This window comes from Drosophila subobscura, chromosome dot (genome assembly GCF_008121235.1).
Source record: "Drosophila subobscura isolate 14011-0131.10 chromosome dot, UCBerk_Dsub_1.0, whole genome shotgun sequence".
Classification (NCBI taxonomy): domain Eukaryota; kingdom Metazoa; phylum Arthropoda; class Insecta; order Diptera; family Drosophilidae; genus Drosophila; species Drosophila subobscura.
Genome location: NC_048535.1, coordinates 1,215,013 through 1,238,881, shown reverse-complemented (window position 1 = coordinate 1,238,881; position 23,869 = coordinate 1,215,013). Strand labels below are relative to the sequence as shown.

At 39.2% G+C, this 23,869-nt stretch overlaps 1 protein-coding gene across 3 annotated transcripts; it reads right to left on the bottom strand.

Moving 5' to 3' along the window:
- Positions 1–210: 210 nt before the first annotated feature.
- LOC117902970 (probable cation-transporting ATPase 13A3) lies at positions 211–20,981 on the bottom strand. Of its 3 annotated transcripts, XM_034814624.1 has the most exons (9): positions 20,748–20,981; positions 8,006–9,613; positions 5,145–5,433; positions 4,963–5,054; positions 4,437–4,798; positions 3,457–3,960; positions 3,176–3,376; positions 1,149–3,027; positions 211–1,079 (listed from the first exon to the last, which is right to left on the bottom strand). In XM_034814624.1, the coding sequence occupies exons 2-9, from the start codon at positions 8,460–8,462 to the stop codon at positions 433–435; spliced, it is 4,431 nt and encodes a 1,476-aa protein (XP_034670515.1). In that variant the 5' UTR covers positions 8,463–9,613; positions 20,748–20,981; the 3' UTR covers positions 211–432. The 3 variants fall into 3 exon arrangements, with proteins under 3 accessions (XP_034670515.1, XP_034670517.1, XP_034670518.1); XM_034814626.1 differs by lacking the exons at positions 8,006–9,613; positions 20,748–20,981 and adding an exon at positions 5,552–5,741; XM_034814627.1 differs by lacking the exons at positions 211–1,079; positions 1,149–3,027; positions 3,176–3,376; positions 20,748–20,981 and having other exon boundaries at positions 3,766–3,962; positions 4,438–4,798; positions 8,006–9,609.
- Positions 20,982–23,869: the final 2,888 nt, after the last annotated feature.

Sequence of the window (23,869 nt, the reverse complement as noted above, 5' to 3'; positions counted from 1 at the left end):
TCTAAGTCCTTTCAATCATCGATTCTAATACTTATAATAAAACAAATAGAATGTGCCTTTTTGGCCGAAATCAGAGGTAGTACATATTACCAACTATACACATATAATTATATATAATATACATATATATATATATAATTTATATATAATATACATATATATATATATAATTTATATATAATATACATACATATATATATATATCCAGTGCGCCTTCACAACTTCGAATACAAGAAAAAATTCTTCATGTATGAAATAGATATGACAAAAAAGTAGCTTATAAATAATTCCCTACCACGAACACAATTATAATTAGTCACCTATTATGTATGTATTCCTATTTTAATTTTTGTATTCAAACACAAGTATTTACAAGGAGGTATGATAAACTATTCAGATTTGTACAATTTCATATGCGAGCTGAGTTAAACGTTACTGTTCTACAGAAGGTTGTTTTATTATATGAACATTATTATCCGGCGAATCAAAAAATCCTAGAAAGGTGTTGTGTTGGATATCAAGGCTTTGCTCAGCGCCCAGGCTAACATATGTAGGATGCCCTCCTTCCCAATCAGTACACTCGTGGGGCTCGTATACTTCTGTTATAGGTGGCCAGTTATCATTTTTGGTAATATTATACTCCAGGCGCATGTGTTGTTGCTTCGATTTAGACCAGCTTTGGTCGCGCTTCACTTGATATTTTTTAAATACTAGGTATTCTACAAGAAAAGACTCGACAAACACATGGATAACAAAAGCTGCAGCTCCGTAAATAAGCATTGTATATCGAAAACTCATCACTGGCGGCACGATAAGCTGGAAAAAATTAGCTACCCACTCGCTTGGGTAAACAACCAAATAGACTATGATGCAACAGTTTAAAATAAATGTTAAGCAAAGTGGCCAATTTGACCACAACGGTTTCCGATAAGGCGCACCCTTTGAAAATACAAAGGCGAGTATAATATACTGGAAACTGGATATTGCAAACATTGTGTAGTTCTCATAGCAGCCCAGGTGATCTTCATCTGATGATTGAAAAGGTTTAAACCATGGCTGTTGCTGCAGCTGAAACCAACCTAGACCATCGGGGTAATAGAAAAGGTAAATAATATTTTGAAACCATAGTAGCAGTTTGTATTACTCACCAGCTACCTGAAACACAGTCACTACGACCAGATGCAATAGGAGCGACGCTAATGGCGTGGGAGATATCAGCGAGCTAAGCGGTACCTGTTTTACAAGGTGGCCATCAAAAGCTTCAGTTTTACCAAAGAAAAAGGCAAATATTGAAATCAAGCCGAGGTCAACATAAAGATACTGCTTGTCTGTTAGATTCGAGTCGATCGAGTACAGGATCATCACAGATATGAACTGTACCAGCGAATATGCTGCCATATATTTAAAAATGCCAAACGATGTGACCAAAGCAGCGCGACCCTCCTTTATAACATTGGGCACAGCCGCAATCGTGGGATTACGCGAAGTAAACGGTGAGGCAATGGACGACTCGGTCTCACTTAACGAAATGCCAGCATGTGCTACCTTCAATGCACCGCAATCATTGGCACCATCACCACACATGGCCACGCAGTAATCCAATTTTTGAAGTTCCATAACCAGTGCTTGCTTTTGATCGGGCGACATACGGGCGTAAATAGCTCCACGCGTTAAAAGGATCCCTAGTTTCTCAGGAAACTGTTCCTTAACAATTTGCCACGTTTTACCATCCATTGCAAATATATAATGATGACGCCAGTTATCGTCTTGTGTGAGTTCCGTTCCAAGCTCCACGTCGACGTCCATAGCCTCGTTATGGGTCCATGTATCCATGGTCTTTACACTAGCCAAGCTATCACTGTTGGGAAAGATGCTTTCGGAATAACTAGTGCTCGATCCATTAGCTAACGAATTTGCAGACATCAACCGATAAAGGGTTGGAGGACAATTACCACCTAAGTTAATATCTTGTGTTACAGTGTTTCCATTGCACTTAGATTTCCAATGAGATGCACAGTTCATGCTCCCCAAGTCCAAGGTATACTGAAGGTTGTATTCCCTATGTTGATATTGTTCGGATAGGCTTTTCGTAATACCGGGACTAGTATTACTACTGTGCACATGTGCATTTGTAAGAGAACCCACATCAACTGGATCGGCGTGCACTGTAATTACCGCCTGCTCAGGAGACACTATGCCACAATCCCGTGCAACGCTTGTGGCAGTTAAAATATTGTCTCCAGTCACCATTATCGTTCTTATCTTGGCTGCGTTTAGTGCATGTATTACCGTTGTAGTATCGGGCTTGAGTCGGTTCTCTAGGATAACAAAGCCAAGAAACTCTAGATTAAGTTCAACTTCCTCACGGGAATATCGCTGAACTTTTGTATAATTAATCTTTGGGGCGAGAGCCTTGAATGCCAAGGCTATAATTCGATAGCCCTTTTTGGCGAACGTCGACAACTGTTGAGAATAGTTATCTGGTAAGCTCTGAGGTCTGCACAGCTGCTGTAACATTTCCGGAGACCCTTTACAGTATACATTGAATCCTTGCGCACTCAGACAACGAGTGATAACCGACATTCTTTGAAGACTTGAGGTAAATGGGAATTCTCGAACAATCCCATGATCAAAGCTTTTCTGAGTCTGTGACAGACCAACATTAGCCAATAGATCATCCACTGATGACTGCCGTCGAATTCCTGGTTGAGTTTGTGACGAAGTATTAGAGGAAAAGTCTTTTGGTTGTCGTAGTATGGTTGGATAAATTAGCCCATATTTCTCATTATCCGGTATATTTGATGAGTCCTCAAGTATCCACCCCGTTGACTGGAACATTTTAAGATCCAGTGGGTCGCCCATCATCGTACCATTAAGTACAGTAATCGAGTGACACGTTACCATGCTAAAAAGAAAGTGATCATAAGGCAGACGATTCACGTTCTTTAAAGGTATTTGAAATTGGTTAGTGGACGACTTAGGGACCACACCCCACATATCCAGCCCATCCTCCGTTAAGGTACCAGTCTGAAAGGAGAAAACCAGAAAGAAGAAGAGGAAGAGTAGTATAGAGTAGATTATTGTTATTGGATATGTCACCCTTATTCAGGACATGATTGTAGGGTATGTGAAGACATAAAATATGAATAATTGAATGTTTCACTAATTGTCACACCTTATCAAAGCAACAGCAATTAATGCTTCCTGCCACGTTAATCGACCGTGGAGAGATACAAAAGATGTCGTTGGCCTTCAAGCGTTTCTGTGCATAAAAGCGACCAACAGTCATTGCAGCTGGGAGAGCGGGAGGTACAACAATAGTAATTAGGTCCAGAGATTCAACTGCTATTTTTACCGGATCCGTTCCCCGCAATATCTGAAAATATTTTAAACATTATTTGGAAATAATACAATTATACAGGAACAGTTATATTTTTTATACCATAATAACTGTACCTTTGTTATTAGTGTGTAAATAAATCCAACACAAGCAATTAATGCCAAAAACTGAATAAATTTATATGAATCTTGTTCAAACTTATAGTCCACGGGTGGAGGATAAAGAATGGACCGTATTAGTTCTCCTTTTGCCGTTATGTTACCGGTGTTAATCACGAAAGCCAATACTTTTTTAGATCCAATATACCGCGTCTGAATAACCTTTGTTCCACAAAAAAGTATATGTCTGGCATGTTCTTTCTTGTCAAAAATCATATCACGCTTCGGAGGCAAAGGTGTTTTAGTTACCGGCACACTTTCGCCCGTAAGCATCGATTCATCTAGAATACAGTTGCCAGATAATAATACTGCATCGCACTGCATTGTACATCCTGATGAAGGTATTTCAATTATATCACCCGGTACAAGAGTTTGGGTTGGAAACTCGTTGGAAACACCCTTAGCGTCCAAAACTAAAGCATTCCCAGTGTTGTGCACCGTTTTTTGAAGTACATCTTGGTTCTAGGAGACAGGATTCACAGGAATTTAAAACTTGTCGTAATTAAATAAGAAAAAAAAGTAGATCTTACAGATCGTCGGTGCAAAATGTATAATCTAGTGTTACGATTTGTTTGTTTTCTGATTTATTTATTTTTAGTTATGTACTTTTCTACTGCTAGGGATATCTATCGCCACGGAATTTCTGCGTCTGCAATAAGATTTCCATTTATTTTTTATTTCTCTGATACTATTAAAATTATTTTTGTTAATTTTTAAAAACTCTGATCATAATTATCAATTCATTGCGAGCAATATTTAACTACAATATGCTTTTCGCAGCGATTCAACTGTTTTCACGAACAGACGGACATTACATCTACACATTTACATAATTTTTATGAAAATGTACATACAATACATATATTTATTGTACACTCTGTGCTAATTAGAATACAATAAAAACTATTTTTTTTAAATTATATGACCGACTCACTTACCTTTTTTGTTTGCAAAATTGACATAGTTATTCCAAAGATAGACATTAAGAGGATAACACAAGCATAATAGTAGTAGTCGTAGGTAAACCACAAGACAACTGAGAATATTTGAAACACATAGAAGGGGTTAAGCACCTCCAGGAAGAGTAGTGTTTTGACATCTCGCAATGGAACAGTTATCTCATTTTCACCAAAAACTATGCGCCTGGATAGCTGCTCATGCACTGTTAAGCCACGTTGCTGGTGGTAGTAAGAACAAGGCACATTAAGATCGAGGCCATTCACTTTATTAAAGCAATTTAGTGTGCTGTCCCACGCATATACCAATTGCTTGCAACGGAATATCCGAAGTGACGAACAATCTGGATAAATAGAATTGTAGAACTTTTATTCGATATCCTTTGAATGAACTATAAATTATAATATGAAACATGTATGGGTAAATGTATTTTTATTTTCATAAGCCAATGCAAGTATGTACATATATGCATTTTGGATTGTATTAATTCTGTACCATACCACATACTTTTGAACTGGGCTGATGTAAAATGCACTGAGATTTGCAAATTATTATCGTCGACTTCAGTAATTCTTGGATATCCCTTTAGTAATAACGATCTGTAATTAAAGAATATTGAATGAAGAAATTTTAGCAAACAGCATTGACAGTCACTCAATAAATGCCAAACAAATTTGCCCTTAACTTACTTCAGATGATTTATATTTAAAATGCGAACGCTCTTCACGTGATACAGCTTATGCTTGCCCTGATAGTCTTCTACTATCAACACCTGATCTGCCTCATCTAGAGGGCACTGATGACAGGTGGCGAACAAGTACCAATGCCGCCACCAGTGCATCACGAGTCGCAGTAGGCCTCCAGTTAGAACAATGCAGACCCAGCAGAGAATACTGCGCACATAACATCTTCGATATCCGGATATGTTCATCTGGTCCTCCTGATCTTGATTTAATAGACCATTGCATAATTTCGGTTCTAAGAAACAAAGAAAAACAGAAATGCTTAACGCCGGAATAGCTAGCTAAGTTTTAAATGGTTTCCATTGCCCCATTCTGACGTCGGTGCACCTTTTTTTCTTTGTTATGTTCCATACCTCTCAACACGTTGCAGCTCATCGTCAGTTTTGCCAACAATGTGAACGTGACAACAACAATAGCAACAGCCAAGAATTCGAATTTGATTTCAGCGTCTGCAATAATCCATAACTCTGATCTATTCTGATCGATTCTTGTGAATCATAACTTCCAGCAATCTAGCTATTCAAATTCATCAAGACATATGTATGTATGCATGTACATATATGTAGCTCCACTAGGTTATGTACAATAAAATGTATCTATGTATGTACATGTGCACATGAGTATGTACATACATACATACATATGTAGAAGTTATAAAAAACCTCGTGTCTCGGCTTCTGAAAGGTGTTTCTGTTTTAGCGCATACATATGTACAGATGCACGTAAATGTGATAAGGTCACAAAAACAGCTGATTATTTTAAGATTGTATTTCGGCTGAACACACGAAAAATTTGTGTATAAAAATGCAAATTTAACACGAAAATTATCCAATATTAATGACGCTAATATTAAAAGAAATTTATGTATTCACTTTGCGATTGGTCAAATAGGTAAAGCAACTCGAAGCAAGGAACGATCAAGACTGTAACAATTAGCTGGTTAGCTGTTAGCTACGAAAGGTAAAGGCGACACGCGTAGTCGAAAAGCCAACAGCCAATATGTAGATAAAAACAAAATGATAAGAAGCTCGAATGTCTCGATTGCTATTGTTTGTTTGCCAAGAGAGTACGAGTCCGCCTGGCTTGTGGGCTTTACCGATTCGTTTATTAGTTTATAGAGCTTTAATTATTTATATGTATGTATGTGTAAGTAGATTTTCACAGACGTATGAATGTTTTCGTGACACTGCTCAGTAGCTTTGAGAGTAAAACAGCGCAATTATGAGCAATTGGAGTGCCAAACATTAAACCGTAAACTTACACAGATGTACAAAGTGTGTGCATTTAATGTTATCTTTTGAAGGATAGCATTCTTTCATTCCTTTCATATAAAAGCATTTACATATATTCTCAATATTATACGTTTGGTACTTCGATATCCCAATTCCTGACTTGCAATTACTGCAAACAAATGAATATTCTTTGATCATTTATGTACATACATATGTATGTATCAGCACGTCTAAAACAAGTACAACATACACATGCACCTCGATATGCATGTTTGCATGGCATTGCAAACACTCGATCGAATACCGTTTGAACAAATATAGCAGCGTACAGACTTACATACATACATACCAACTTATACATATACATATGTACATACCTATGTATGCAGAAATCACCACTTGACGCTAAGACATACATATTATTACACTATTTTTTAAATTATTTTTTCATTTTAATGTGTAAGTGCAGACACATTCCTTGGAGGCACAAGCTTCTTGATATCATCATCAAATTTACATATGTATGTATATATACATATGTACAAACATTTTCCAGCTAAACCTGCTGTACACTTATCTACATATGTACATGCAGTGTTGTATGTTAATATTGACATTTACATTTTGGAGCTAATTTACGTTCGTTTCCATGCTTTTTTTCCAAGTATGTATTCACATTTAATACATGGAAACTGAGCACCTGATATTTGATGAATTTATTATGTATGCATATGAAAACCGTTAAAAAGGTGGGATATCACAAATACATAAACATACCGTTAGCCGAGACGGGTAAAATTTGTTGAGATTTTTTAGATGTGCATGGTGCATGGTGGGAAACATTTTAGGTTAATTTGATTAAATTTAGGTGTTTTGGACGTTTAAAACCAGGTACTCGATGAGTAAATAGGGTATATTGTATTTAATGTCGAAGCCATGTCTGTCTGTCTGCCTTTCCGTCCGTCTTATTTGACGCCCGTTTCTCAGAGAGTACAAGAGCTAGAGACACATGGCTCTATCGACTCGACTATTGATGCTGATCAAAAATACATATACTTTACGGGGTCGGATACGTTTCCATCTGTGCGTTACATCCACTTTTGAGCACAGCGAGCTAAAATTTGACAAATAACCGCTAAGGTGCAGATGTAGTACTGAGTGCCGGGTATAAAATTTGTGACGCGTAATAAGCGTCTCACACAACACATCAACAACACTGCTCACCTCCACCTCACGCCACCCTCCCCTATAGACACACACTGCAGAGTCGCGGCAGAGGCACACAGAAGTATGGATGCAAAATTTGGTGGCTCTAGCTTTTATGGTCTCTGAGATCCAGGGGCTCAACAAGACGGACGGACAGACAGACATAGACTCGGCTATTGATGCTGATCAAGAATATATATACTTTATGGGGTCGGAAACGTTTCCTTCTGTGCGTTACATTTTACTCTTCCCTATTTACTCTTCGAGTACCGGGTAAAAAAAAACCGAACAGTACGGAATGCTTAAATACCGGAAGTCAGCATTTGTCCTCATAAGACATGTGTAACATGTGCATTTTGGTGTACATACCATCCACAAGTCGGTGAGAATCCATCGTATCAAATTCCTCAACGCCTGGGTCAAAGGACGTCTCGTTCTTTATGTTGCCTGTGAGCAGTTTCTGATCCCGATCGGCCTGACTTCGCTGAAGGACGGAAACTAACTTTGTTGGCGTGTTAAGGCAGCTATGAACTACGGTATTGTTATTATCCACGGCATTTATTTTATTGTCATGTCCATGTTCTCTTTGTTCCCTTTTCTCAGGCTGCAAGAATGCTGCTTCCACATTTTGCAGTTGTGTGGGTGAGTGCCACCAATTAAGCTTTAAGCGATTGTTTTTGGTGGCAATTCGTGAAAAGGGATAGTATTCCTCTGGGGCCAGATCATGCTCTGCCGAGTTTACAGTGGCGTTTGACAAAGATTGCAGCTGCAGCATCTCTGGACGAGAAGCTGCATTGTCTGCGTCTTCACTTTGACTAGCAGACATGTTCTAAACGAGGAAAGAACTCGGTAAATCAGAACCTCATTAACAATGTGCAGATAATAAAGTAGGTTTATATGTTTGGGTTGTTGTCTATTATGCAGGAAGCAGGGCAGACCATTCCTTAAGAGCTTGTGGAAATTTTCGTTGCTGTAATGTCAGCTGCGAAACGTTTCCACTTTACAATCATTTATTGCAATGCAACATGAAATCCTAGAGAAGTTGACTGATATCATTTTCGTTTTCCTTTAAACTGGCAACCGGGAAACGAAAGGATGGACGTTGATGCTGGATCGCCAATTATTTAGGCCTGAGGAAGCTGTGAAAATTTGAATCGCGATTTCTGCGATATACTTTTCAGATAGCCAACTGAAAATGTTATCTATGTAAACATGTGAGCCTAGGAGGGGTGTACACTGCAAGGCTGTTAACCCAAATCCTCTTCAATCATCCAAAGTTTGAGTGGGCGCTGGATAACCGATATTGTTTTGAGATTCCTCCGCTCCCAACGCGCTTTTCAAAAAAGAACTGTTTGACGTAATCCTTCTGCAAAATATCCAAGCTTATCCTTGTCCGGCTGGGTAGGACGCTGACGACAGTCCACCAGTCAACCGACTTTGACACCGCTGACGAACCGTAGCACCGTTTGAGCAGCTTTCTCTTTGATACCCAATATGTCTCCTTCTGCTTCTTTATAGCACCTTTAACTGAATTCATTACGATATCAAAATCACAGGGATAAACGTATTGTGTTTACTGTCCCAAGCAGCTTAAAATGCAAAATATTGGATTCAGGATTGTGTTTCGTCGAGACTTTAGTGCATCTGTTAGCACAACCTTTTAAAAGTTATCAATCGTTTTGAAATGTAGTAACAATTGTACGGTTCGAGTTTATAAATGATTTTGAATGCTCACAGGCCACTTTAAGAAAATTATATTTTTGCGGTCAGTTTTTTGTTATTGTGCGACTTTATTAGCGGTTTGGGTTCACCAGCTAACAGACAATTGATTATACTGTTTAAACTCATTTCTCGTCGAACAGCGTTCAATAGCATATTCATAACGAAGCATGCAAAAGCACGCCTATGTGGGTATACATCTAGGTCGATTTAAAATTTTATCTTTGGATGTTTTTGGGAGATGATCTATCAACATATCTGTAAAGAAAAAAAAGGTGTTCCAAAATGTATTTATTTTTGTTTTATTTACACAACTTTTACTAAAATAAATCCCAAGTTAAAATCAACATATGTATGTAGATCAGGGCTCGGCACCCATACAATTAACGAGTCGTTTTTGCGTTTGTGTGTGCAGACGCAGGCAAAACGGAACGTTTCACTTTATTGGTATTGATAAGAATATTGGTATTGATAAGAATCACTGTAATACGCGTGTACGTGAGCGGCAGCGCAGCAGCAGCACCTTGTCCTATACCCTTTGGATAGGGCCGTGCCGAGCCCTGATGTAGATATAAAGCCAGAACAACAAGACTGGCTGCAATTTTAATGTGCTGATTAAATCGAACATTTGCCATTACGGGTATATTGTATTTGTGCACAAAGTGAATGTATGAAACGCACAGAAGGAAACGTCACCGACCCCATAAAGTATATATATTCTTGATCAGCATCAATAGCCGAGTCGATTGAGCCATGTCTGTCTGCCCGTCCGTCTGTCCGTCTGTCCGTCCGTCCGTCTTGTTGAGCGCCTGGATCTCAGAGACCATAAAAGCTAGAGCCACCAAATTTTGCATCCATACTTCTGTGTGCTCACACTGTTACAATTGTATTTCAAAAATGAGCAACGCCCCCTTCCGCCTCCGCAAAAGGGCGAAAACCTCCCAAATCTACAATTTTGAAGATAGCAGAAAACTAAAAACGCCCTTCCGTAGGGAATGACCATATCTATCAGATTGGGGCATTATTGGAGCATTATTATAGACACAATGAAGAAATTAATTAGCAGTGGCCAAACCCACCCCGTTCCGCAGCTTATATTTGTTTTTTGCATATTCTCCCATTCACACTCTGCTTCGCGCAGTGTGTGGCGTCTGCCCCTGCCGTTCCTCCGCCTCTGCCATAGCCGTGGCTAAACCCACCCCGTCCCGCAGCTTATATTAGCTTTTTGCACATTCTCTCATTCACACTCTGCTTCGCGCAGTGGCCGCACACTGGCCGCCGGACGCTGGCTCTGCCTCTGCCGTGAGTCTGCAGTGTGTGGGTCTAGGGAAGGGGGGCGAGCTAAAGGAGCGTGTTGGTGTGAGAAGTGTTGTAGATGTAGATGACAGATGAAGAAAAAATTTAAAATTTGACAAATAACCGCTAATGTACAGATGTAGTACTGAGGGCCGGGTATAAAAGTTGTGACGCGTAATAAGCGTTTCACACGTTCCTTCTCGTTCTAATTGAACTCAAACTTACACCTTTGACGGAAAGTTTCTTTACCATTTTTTTTTATACCCGGTACTCGAAGAGTAAATAGGGTATATTGTATTTGTGCGGATAACGGTTGTATGTAACGCACAGAAGGAAACGTTTCCGACCCCATAAAGTATATATATTCTTGATCAGCATCAATAGCCGAGTCGATTGAGCCATGTCTGTCTGTCCGTCTGTCCGTCCGTCCGTCTGTCCGTCTTGTTTGTCGGCTAGTTCTCAGAGACTATAAGAGCTAGAGCCACCAAATTTTGGCACCAGACTGCTGTATGCTCACACTGAAACCAGTGTATTTCAAAAATGAGCCCCGCCCCCTTCCGCCCCCGCAAAAGGGCGAAAATCTCCCAAATCTACAATTTTGAAGATAACAGAAAACTAAAAACGCCATTCCGTAGGGAATGACCATATCTATCAGATCATTAAATTGGGATCCAATTGGATCATTATTATAGCCACAATGGAGAAATGAATTTTCAGTGGCCAAACCCACCCCGTCCCGCAGCATTCACACTCTGCTTCGCGCTGTTTATGGCCTGGCCCCTGACACGTCACTGCCTCTGCCTCTGCCGCTGCCTCTGCCCTGACTCTGCAGTGTGTGTTTCTAGGGGAGGGTGGCGAGCTAAAGGAGCGTGTTGGCGTGAGTAGTGTTGTTGATGTAGATGACAGATGAAGAAAAAATGTAAAATTGGACAAATAACCGCTAAAGTGCAGATTTAGTACTGAGTGCCGGGTATAAAAGTTGTGACGCGTAAGAAGCGTCTCACACGTCCCTTCTCGTTAAGTATACTAAGTATTTAAAATCGTTCCGAGAGGAACGGGCAAGTATTTTATAAGGTTTGTTTCTTAAATTGAACACAATTCGAACGAATTAATTAGCGCATGACAAAAGCGTGAGCAAACATTTCTTAACCATAAAAGAGAGTGGGGACTGGGTAGTGGGTACATGACTTTAGAGACTAAACGAGAATTGACGTGTGAGACGCTTCTCACGCGTCACAACTTTTATACCCGCACTCAGTACTACATCTGCACTTTAGCGGTTATTTGTCAAATTTTACATTTTTTCTTCATCTGTCATCTACATCAACAACACTGCTCCCGCCAACACGCTCCTTTAGCTCGCCACCCTCCCCTAGAGACACACTTTGCAGAGTCAGGGCAGAGTCGCGGCAGAGGCAGAGGCAGAGACATGTCAGGGGCAGAGGCCATAAACAGCACGAAGCAGAGTGTGAATGCTGCGGGACGGGGTGGGTTTGGCCACTGCAAATTAATTTCTTCATTGTCGCTATAATAATGATCCAATCGTATCCCAATTGTAATGTAATCTGATAGATATGGTCATTCCCTACGGAATGGCGTTTTTAGTTTTCTGCTATCTTCAAAATTGTAGATTTGGGAGGTTTTCGCCCTTTTGCGGAGGCGGAAGGGGGCGTGGCTCATTTTTGAAAATTCCGTAGGGAATGACCATATCTATCAGATCACCAAATTGGGATCCGATTGGATCATTATTATAGCCACAATGAAGATTTATATAATTTTCAGTGGGCCAAACCCACCCCGTCCCGCAGCTTATAGCAAAACACTGGCCGTCTGCCGCTGGCTCTGCCTCTGCCGCTGGCTCTGCCTCTGCCGTGAGTCTGCAGTGTGTCGGTCTAGGGAAGGGGGGCGAGCTAAAGGAGCGTGTTGGTGTGAGAAGTGTTGTAGATGTAGATGACAGATGAAGAAAAAATTTAAAATTTGACAAATAACCGATAATGTACAGATGTAGTACTGAGTGCCGGGTATAAAAGTTGTGACGCGTAAGAAGCGTCTCACACGTCCCTTCTCGTTTTCCTTTAGAAGAGAGCCTAATATTCCATAGGTCATAAACTCACTAGTTGAATCTGGTGATCTAGAATTTTTTTTTTATACCCGGTATTCGAAGGTTAAATAGGGTATATGTATTTTATTTGTGGTCGAAAAATGTAACAGACAGGAGGAAACGTTTCGGACCTTATTAGGTACATACAGTTGTGTTCAATGAAATAGTAGTGCCGCGCCACACAATTTTCACAACTATTTTTGAGACCCTTCCAGTCTTTCGAATTGAACAAGTGATACCTTTTTGGAAAGCCTGAAATGTACACATTAATCCTGGAACATTTGCATTCCATCTTCTTGTTTTACATGACTTTAGAAAAATACCCATGAAAAATGGTGTTCAATAAAATAGTAGTGCTGGGTGTAAGTATTAAAAAAAAATAAAAAAAAAATTGAATCAATTCAAAAAAGTTACCATCAGTAAGCTTAATTTATATATTGAATATTTTGATGAAAGACATGTTTAAATATAGCGGTACTTTTGTTTTTGGAGCGTAGGAGTTTTCATTGAACAGTCCATTATGGGAGCCTTTAGAATTAAACTAAAAACTAAAATCAGGAGGTATAATGGAATTAAAAACTAATTTGAATGTGCTTTTACTGTTATACTTAATAGTTTAAACTTAAAGAGGCACCCTTAAAAATGATTTTTTATGAGAAAAAATGTTCTTTTAGTAGATGGTCGAAGATGGTTGAAGGTAAGACCAAGCTCTTCAATATCCTCAAAAGATATGAAAACAATTTTATATCGCTCTGAAAGTTTTTTTGACAGTTAATACACGACTCATTACACATTATTTGGTTGCAAGAGGTCCCCGAAAAGCACATGGGTACACGACACATGTTTTGAAAAATGAGGATATGAGGCATGTGGACTGGGCCGTGTCACAGTCCGAAAAATACTTTTGGCAGATGAGTGTAAAGTTGTTTTATATGGTAAGGAAGACTCAAAAGAATATGTTTGGCGTTCAAAGATATCTGATAACTGCCTAAATTCTGGAAAAAACAACATTGGTCATGTTGGGTTGACCCTTATGAGCTACAGCCCATATAAACTCTTACTTCCTAGCCTTATACTGACGTATTTCATAAAGTGGTGTGTGCCAGCACACTTTTTAATACAATACATTAATATTACTATTGAAAAATGGCACTCAAAAGGATCTTTCAACAAGATAATGATCTGAAACACGCAAGAAAGCTCGCTAGGAATGGAATTTTATCCGAAAAGGTCGAAACTTGTCCATGTCTTGCTCAGCCTCTAGACCAAAATCCCAACGAAATCTTATTGTAAAATGTGAAATGTGTTATTACGATTACAATTCCGTCAACCAGAGCACAGTTTTGCCAAGTGGTTTAAGAATTATAGTCTCAGATCCCCCCATCTGGAAGAAATCCTTTATAATTCCTCTCCATAAGAAAGGTAGCTAGTCTGACGCTAAAAACTATAGAGGTTAAAACAATAATGCTGCCTTATATGAAATAGAAAATGCCGTTGATTTGTGTCTTTTCATCAGGGAAATGACCCAACAGACATGACCAGATAGAGAGCTCTAAGGGGTTTTAAAACAGTGACTTTTATGCAATGTTTTCTCTTGCTCAGTCCCCAGACATGAACCATAGGGAAAATCTTTGGGGAACAGTTAAGGAATATGTTTCTAATACGAAATCAAAGAAAAAGCTTGAATTTTTGGGGTCCTGTCAGATTTGTGGAGATGAATCCCCCAGGAAAGACGCGAACATAAGGTTACATTTAATGACAGGACTCCGAGTCCTTTTTTTTGCTGCCAAAGTTTTAAAACAAATTATTAACCTCTGAATACAAATAAAGTAAACTATAGTATTGCAAAATTGGGAAATTTTCTTATAAATTTGAAGTTCTTTGAGCTTTTATGAAATTGGTGCTATTTTTGTTGCCGCCCAAATACCGAAATAATTACTTTTCTTTCCAATATTTCCAACTGAAGCCTTCAAAGCATTCCAATTCTCTCGGATAAGTTGAATTAAGCCTCAAAGTTGATATAATAGTTTTAAAAATCTTCATTAGAACCTTCAAAGAAAAAAATGATTTTCATGGTGGTATTTTAAACGCCGCAGCTGTATGTATGCATGTACGTATGTTATGTATTTGTATTATGTACATATATTATATGTATACATATATTGATCAGCATCAATAACCGAGTCGATAAAGCGCTAGATAAAAGAGCTGGTCACCAAATTTTTTGTGAATACTCATGCACAATTTTTTCAAACGACCTATTCCCAGGAAAGCTACCCAGGTCATGTGTATCCATATAGTTTACCAAGGTCGAATGGCATTTTCTGCCCTTTGTTTAATGAAAGCTCCTTACTTCATGAACTCCAATTAGTTAAGACGGTATTTTCACCGGGCCCTGACGGAGTACGCAGGTACTGTGCCGAGTCTCTGTGCGGACCTTTGCTTAAATTATTCAATCTATCCATCCATTCTTCTAGCTTTCCCCCCATCTGAAAGGAATCCTTTATAATTCCTCTCCATAAGTTATCCGCTATTCCTAAAGTGTTCGAGAAAATTTTAACTCCGCACTTGCAACATCTTTGCAAATCACTTATATCTCCAGCTCAGCACAGATTTATACGGCGACGATCAACAACCTCTAATCTTTAAGAGTTCACCTCCTTTGTCACTAAAGGATTCCAAGGTAACTTGCAGACGGGTGTTATTTACACTGACTTCAGTAAGGCATTCGATCCTGAAACCATTCTCTTCTTGCACAAAAGCTCGACCTTCTAGGGTTTCCGCCCAATCTGCTGAGATGGATTTCTAGCTACCTGTGTTCTAGGTCTCAAAGGGTCCTTTTCAAAAACTTCTTATCTTTACCTGTTATGGCTACTTCTGGAGTACCGCAGGGTAGCCATTTAGGCCCCTTACTTTTCACACTCTTTATTAATGACCTGCCTTCTGTATTAACAAATTCTCGAGTACTTATGTATGCGGATGATGTTAAGCTCTGTGTCCAGTATAAGGACATTTCATTTTACTCTCGCTTGCAATCTGATCTCAATAGCTTTCAGTCATGGTGTTGTGCAAATATGTTACACCTTAATGCCTCGAAATGCAATGTATTGACTTTTTATCGCTCCAGCCCCTTCCTGGCTTCTTACACCCTCTGCGGTAGTTCTCTTGAGAGAATTACATTGGTTGATGATCTAGGTGTTAAACTAGACCCCAAGTTAAAGTTTTCGGAACACATTTCTACCATGGTGAATAAAGCCATGGGTGTGCTTGGGTTTATAGAGAGGTGGTCAAAGGAATTTGATGACCCCATTGTTCGTCCGATTTTAGAATACGGCTCATGTGTATGGTGCAGTACAACATACATCAGGACCGTATTGAATCAGTGCAGAAAAACTTTTTTCCCTGCGTGGCCTCAACTGGGATGCAACTGTGAGTCTGCCATCCTACCGTAGTAGACTCCTTCTAATAAACCTTCCATCCTTAGTTAATCGTAGAAAAATGCTTGGTGTAATTTGTATGCGAAACTTGATCAGGGGGGATGTAGGGGGCCTTGACTTGCTGAGCCGCATAATCTATACGATTCCCATTAGACCCACTAGAAAGTTTATTCCTTTGTTCCTTCCACTATGTAGATCGAATTATGCCTCACACGAACCCTTTAGGGTTTTGTGCTCGGATTATAATTCCCTCTACCAAATTATATCCTCAACTAACTCTTCCTCTTCTTAAATCTCTTATACTAGCCTACCTCTCCCGTAGTTAGTTTCATTTTAGTTTTATCTTGTTTCTGATTTTGGTAATTTTTATACCCGGTACTCGAAGAGTAAATAGGGTATTTTGTATTTGAGCACAAAGTGAATGTATGTAACGCACAGAAGGAAACGTTTCCGACCCCATAAAGTATATATATTCTTGATCAGCATCAATAGCCGAGTCGATTGAGCCATGTCTGTCTGTCCGTCTGTCCGTCCGTCCGTCCGTCCGTCTTGTTTGTCGGCTAGTTCTCAGAGACTATAAGAGCTAGAGCCACCAAATTTTGGCACCAGACTGCTGTATGCTCACACTGAAACCAGTGTATTTTAAAAATGAGCCCCGCCCCCTTCCGCCCCCGCAAAAGGGCGAAAACCTCCCAAATCTACAATTTTGAAGATAACAGAAAAACCATTCCGTAGGGAATGACCATATCTATCAGATCACCAAATTGGGATCCGATTGGATAATTATTATAGCCACAATGAAGAAATTAATTTTCAGTGGCCAAACCCACCCTGTCCCGCAGCTTATAGCAGCACACTCTGCTTCGCGCAGTTTATGGCCTCTGCCCCTGACACTTCTCTGCCGCTGCCTCTGCCGCTGCCTCTGCCGCTGCCTCTGCCGCTGCCTCTGCCGATGCCTCTGCCGATGCCTCTGCCCTGACTCTGCAGTGTGTGTTTCTAGGGGAGGGTGGCGAGCTAAAGGAGCGTGTTGGCGTGAGCAGTGTTGTTGATGTAGATGGCAGATGAAGAAAAAATGTAAAATTTGACAAATAACCGCTAAGTTGCAGATGTAGTACTGAGTGCCGGGTATAAAAGTTGTGACGCGTAAGAAGCGTCCCACACGTCCCTTCTCGTTAGCTTTAATTTTCCTCGAATATTAGCCTAACATCTATCTATCCTGCATGCTCGCGACTGGATCGGTTAATCGCGCCGCGCGTCATGCGGCAGCGCCCCTCGGTCGGTTGGGCGGGAGGAGGGCTGCGTTCTGCTAGGTTCCGCGCGTAACAGGCTTTGGCTTGGTGTCGCATGGGCCACTTGATGGTGCAGTCATTGCATATCAGCGTCCAGACGAAAAAAAAATTAAAAAATAAATTAAAACGAGAAGGGACGTGTGAGACGCTTCTTACGCGTCACAACTTTTATACCCGGCACTCAGTACTACATCTGCACTTTCGCGGTTATTTGTCAAATTTTACGTTGTTTCTTCATCTGTCATCTACATCAACAACACTGCTCACGCCAACACGCTCATTTAGCTCGCCACCCTCCCCTATAGACACACATTGCAGAGTCGCGGCAGAGGCAGAGCCGTGTCAGGGGCAGAGGCCATAAACAGCGCGAAGCAGAGTGTGAATGCTGCGGGACGGGGTGGGTTTGGCCACTGCAAATTAATTTTTTCATTGTGGCTATAATAATGATCCAATCGTATCCCAATTTGGTGATCTGATAGATATGGTCATTCCCTACGGAATGGCGTTTTTAGTTTTCTTCAAAGTTGTAGATTTGGGAGGTTTTCGCCCTTTTGCGGAGGCGGAAGGGGGCGTGGCTCATTTTTGAAATACACTTGTAACAGTGTGAGCATACAGAAGTATGGATGCAAAATTTGGTGGCTCTAGCTCTTATAGTCTCTGAGTACGGACAGACGGACAGACAGACATAGACTCGGCTATTGATGCTGATCAAGAATATATATACTTTATGGGGTCGGAAATGTTTCCTTCTGTGCGTTACATAAACCGTTATTCGCACAAATACAATATACCCTTTTTACTCTTCGAGTACCGGGTATAATAACACACTGAATCAAGTTTGTTTCAAAATGTAGCCACGCCCAGTTCCCCCGTCACAAAGGGCGAAAATCTGCTGTATCCACAATTTTGAAGATAAGAGAAATATGCGATTCCGTAGGGAATAACCATATCTATCAGATCACCGAACAGTGTGTAATAGTGGGATAGTACAGCAGTCTGGATGCAAAATATTGTGGCTGCAGCTCTTATGGTCTCTGAATACTAGGCGCTCATTCGTAAGGATAGACGGACAGACAGACATACATAGCTACATATGTATATCGACGAGGCTATTGATGTCGATTAAGAATATATGTATGTATGTACATACAGTAAGCACACATATTATTCGTACACCACCATCACCCTAGTTTGAACACCTATAACTTGGCGTACGGTCAACGTAAACCGAAAAAGTTAATTTTGTATCAAAGATCAATATATCTACTATATGTTTATGAAAAAAGTTTTTAAATTTCTTCTATGATATCCTTATAAAAATTAACTTAAGCAAAAAAGTCCTTTTTTTTCGCACATAAATTATTCGTACAGCCGACCGATTCCTTAAGTAAAATTCAAATATTAAAGGTAACTTGTACAATGAAAATTGTTGTTTGCTATATTTAGTCTTTATGATAACTAAAAGCCCTAGAAACAATCTTTCCCCCAAGCTATTGATGCCCCATGAATTAATAGTGACCCCCTCCACAAGCAGTACCGGTTGCAATAGCTCCCTCGATGAAATGTTGGGCTTCCGTATTCTTTTTACCAATTTTGCCACGCAGGCTTCATGAAACTCAAGTTTACTAACCGTAGTGAAAGTTTCAGCTATTTGCAGTTTTAAATGAGCCAGATTTGATCCAAAAAGATTAAATTTTGTGTAATTTTTGGGATGGGTCAAGTTTAACTTCGAATTATGACCAAACGGAATGACACATGGATGCCAATTGTCACTCAAAATAAAGTTTAATACACCCTTTTTCATATTTCCATTACATAAGGCCATTCGTACAGCTCCAGTTAAAAAACAACACAGGTGAAACACTAGGCACCCTCCGAAATGCCATACAGCAGGGACCACCATTTTCTCATCATGGACTAAATGAACTTTCGCAAGGCCAACCAATCAAAAATCTGTCTTAAATGGACTCTCTAGTCATTCTCATTCTCTAGAAATGAATCTGGCCATGGGTTTCTCCAAAAGTCTTCCGGAAAATTAATTTAACATATCTTGAAAAAAATCGTATGGGTCATTGGAGGGTGCCTATTGTTTCACCTGTGTTGTTTTTTTAACTGGAGCTGTACGAATGGCCTTATGTAATGGAAATATGAAAAAGGGTGTATTAAACTTTATTTTGAGTGACAATTGGCATCCATGTGTCATTCCGTTTGGTCATAATTCGAAGTTAAACTTGACCCATCCCAAAAAATTACACAAAATTTAATCTTTTTTGGATCAAATCTGGCTCATTTTAAACTGCAACTAGCTGAAACTTTCACTACGGTTAGTTAACTTGAGTTTCATGAAGCCTGCGTGGCAAAATTGGTAAAAAAGGATACGGAAGCCCAAAATTACATCGAGGGAGTTATTGCAACCGGTACTGCTTATGGAGGGGGTCACTATTAATTCATGGGGCATCAATAGCTTGGGGGAAAGATTGTTTCTAGGGCTTTTAGTTATCATTAAGGCTAAATATAGCAAACAAAAATTTTCATTGTTCATTTTACTTTTAATATTTTAATTTTACTTAAGGAATCGGACGGCTGTACGAATAATTTATGTGCGAAAAAAAAGGACTTTTTTGCTTAAGTTAATTTTTATAAGGATATCATAGAAGAAATTTAAAAACTTTTTTCATAAACATATAGTAGATATATTGATCTTTGATACAAAATTAACTTTTTCGGTTTACGTTGACCGTACGCCAAGTTATAGGTGTTCAAACTAGGGTGATGGTGGTGTACGAATAATATGTGTGCTTACTGTATATACCATATACGTTTCCTACCTACATATACCCTCGCGCATTATGGCAAAAATATGCGTTTGTGGTAAACGTGCAACTCGACTAAAGCCGATGATGGACTATTTACCTACATATTTATCAAGAAATTTAGTGAATTTGTATCCTATAAAAAATGTCAGCAGAATGTATGAAGATAGATTATCTGCATAGCAAAAATGGGCAATAGCAATAACAAGCTCTTTACATCGTTTTTTCATTCTTAAAACAGTCATACATGTATGACATGTATACATATGAATGTATCTACAGTACTTACCCCTACAAATATTAACGTATATACATATGTACAAATACACATGAGAATATATTATTATTCTCCATATGAATCTGTATATGTGCATATGATTCATGCAGGAAAATTTATCTTACTTAATGCTTATGTTAATGTTTAAAAATATATCAGGAACATTTCTGTTAACATACAATTATGCATGAATGAAGATGTATGTATGTAAGTACATACATCACTGTAGCTGCGTTAAATTTCACAGATAGTACTTAGGTGCTGTCATATGCGTGCAAATATTGCTGATATTTTACACTAAGTCGATGAACAATGTACATATTTTGCAGTCAGAACTGTATCAAGAGTATAATATGTTCACTTTCACTTATAATCATCATTATTTTAAAGATTTTTTTCATCGCACGCGGTTCTGATTATAATTAAAATAGTAGGCAGTGTGGATAACACTCAGAAATATACCTAAAAATGGTCAAAATATACTATAAATATACCGAGAAAAAAACGAACTTAGCAAAATTAACCCCCCCCCCCTATTTAAATAGGTGAACAGCTTGAGTGAGCCGTGGGATATAATATTGTTAAGAGTATATTTTTCCATCCTCTCCACATATAATAATGTATTACCACGATATTTTTAACCGAACCAAACTGGGTACACTGTTTTGTGTTTGTTTACTAAATGAAACCTGTTAAATATTCAAATTTTGTATAAAATCAGGAGTGGTGTATTTCAGAGTGGATATGGAGCTTGGAGGACAACAATGCATGTAGAAAGCACCGCATAATTGGATAAGTCCCTTCTGGTGGGACAGAAATGCAATTAACATGTGTTTTATCTCCTTATAAATTGATCAAATGAGTACCGAGTTTAAATATTAATATCCATTTAATCAGGCTTCATTCGACTGCATTAATAAGTTTTATATCGTCTTCAGTCAATGTTCTTTTCTAGCGCTCTTGCGTTTGTTTCTGTTGTTTCCTTCCATGTTTCTTGTTTCTGTCGACAGAAGATAGATTTTTTCTTTCTTTCGCTGCGGTATTTGTAGTATTTAGTCTGCTGGAGTTCTGGTATATTTTCAGCTGATCTGAGTGTTCAAGCACTAGCCAAATAGTACAGTAGATTCTCAACTTGGGCCAAGCCACTAACCAAATAGTAAATGTGTGTCTTGGAGTCCCAGGCCTCTGCATGGAGTCCCGGCTACAAGTTTTAGTGCGTGTAGAACACGCAGCTAGAAGCCCAAGCTACATGGGTATTAGTGCAGTATCTAGCGCAGCTAGAAGCTACATTTGTATAAGTGCGTGTAGCCAATGATTTTGTAGCTCTCCAAACCGGTTTTGTCTTCATGCAAGCAATGTATGTGTTGGTGCGTTGACTTGCTGAACTGCGACGTGGGGTGGGGGTTGGTGGCCAGACCCTTGGGGGTTGGAAAAAATAAATATACCAATAAAATTTGTTATTGTATTTGAATGCGGTAATTGTTTTAAATGCAGATTTTATACTGCTTTATTCAAAATTGTATGCATATTATGGAAACGCCGTCGCTTCTCGACTTCGTTGCTGCCGTATTATCAACATTGTTACCAAATCCATCTTTTACAGACAAATCTTTTCAGATACATATAAACAGCTTTTCACAAATTTTGAAACGGAACCACAACAACACAGCTGCCTTAGAAGTGTAACTGCTGGTCACACTGTGCCGCTAGCTATTGCACTGTTTTCCAGCAAACGTGTTTTCGGATCGAGTACTAGGGCTAAGCCTAGTACTAGGCTTGGAACCGATAAGAAATTTTTGAGCGCACAAGTTACTTTCTAGCGGCTGTACACCAGGCAGTACTCAGATCGACAAAAAACAGGTCGAAATAATCTAGAAAGTCAGACGATAGTTTTTTGTGGTCCCGATAGTATTTGTGTGGTATTCGTTGGCATGTGGCTAGCAGCTCGAAAAATATAGATGTTTTAATTTCCGAGAGGGTACCTAGCAAACAGAGAGTAAAGTCTCAATCAAATGGAGGCAACAATGCCGATGAAGTTGAAAGGTAAATAACCACCGTGCTTCTAAACGAGCTTAAGGCCATCAAACAGCAATAAAGGAAACAGTTATTATAGATTAATGAGATTATATTGAATTTATTTGCCTTTTTAATTTGTTTAACTTATTTGAACGCCAGAATCTTGATGTTGCCAAGACACAGACCCGGATGTGCTGTTAACAAAATTTTTTAAGTCGTTTTCCTTTTGGGACCAAGTTATGCTCCACAGGGTCGTGCCAAGGGGCGATGGCGACTATCTGGTCTCGAAACTATCCAATGTTGAATAGGAAGGGCGCTGTTTTACAACTTTGCAGCGGGCGCAAATATTCATTGGCACGGCCTTGCTGCTCCACCAATCAAAGAAGTCTGCAGATGTTATTCCCAGCCATATGCAAATTCTCTGTCATATTTGAAACTGCGGAATATGCAAAGGGTATCGTTTCATAGGTTTCCACAAATGAACACATATTCATATGATTTATTATACTCAAATGTATAGACAAACGACCGTCCTGGTTTCTTTCCTGCAGATATGGGTTTAATCACAGTTGTCGGCGCTTATTTCGATGATTGTCCTCCTCCTCCGATCATGCAAGAGCCGCCAGTCTCACTAAAATAATCTCCTGCATGGATTCATTTTGAATTCATTGTTTTATTAACCTTTTATTCAATTTTGACACATTTTCAAAAAGGTAAACAGCACAGCTGCCTGAGAAGTGTAACCGTACGGAATGCTGGTCACACTCTGCTGCTAGCAAAATATATTGCACATTTTGCTAGCAAGTTTTTTCTTTCGATCTGAGTACCAGGCTTTAAAATACCGCACAAAAATAATAATTTTGCAATTTTAAAGGTAAATATTTCCCAGACGGGCAAGCAGATGTAAGATTCTTTAGCTGTGTAAAACAACAATCCGCTACCAATGCGAAATTTGTTTTCAATATTTTCATCAATAGAAAAGAAGCAGGCAAAAATTCATTAAAAATTGCAATGCCACAAATCTCTCAGAAAAAGTCAGAAAAATGTTCTTGCGACAGAAAGTGCCATACATATGTACATATGTATATTTCGCTCTGTGCTCTGTATGACCAAAGTCGGCCAGTACTTACACTATTTTGTGTTTTGTATGAAAGCAGGCAAGAGTGTGTTATTTCAAAGAAGATATGAAGTTTGCAGGACAACAGTGCTTGGAGACAGCACCGCATTGTTGGATAGTCCGTTCCGGCGGGACAGAAATGCAATAAACATGTGTTTTATCTCCTTA

Excerpts from the sequence above, each read along its gene's own strand:
- LOC117902970 (XM_034814624.1), bottom strand. The coding sequence starts at position 8,462 with ATGTCTGCTAGTCAAAGTGAAGACGCAGACAATGCAGCTTCTCGTCCA. Across the intron at positions 3,961-4,436 it reads CAATTTTGCAAACAAAAAAG|AACCAAGATGTACTTCAAAA; the intron begins GTAAGTGAGTCG and ends CCTGTCTCCTAG. Across the intron at positions 1,080-1,148 it reads GACTGTGTTTCAGGTAGCTG|GTTGGTTTCAGCTGCAGCAA; the intron begins GTGAGTAATACA and ends CCGATGGTCTAG.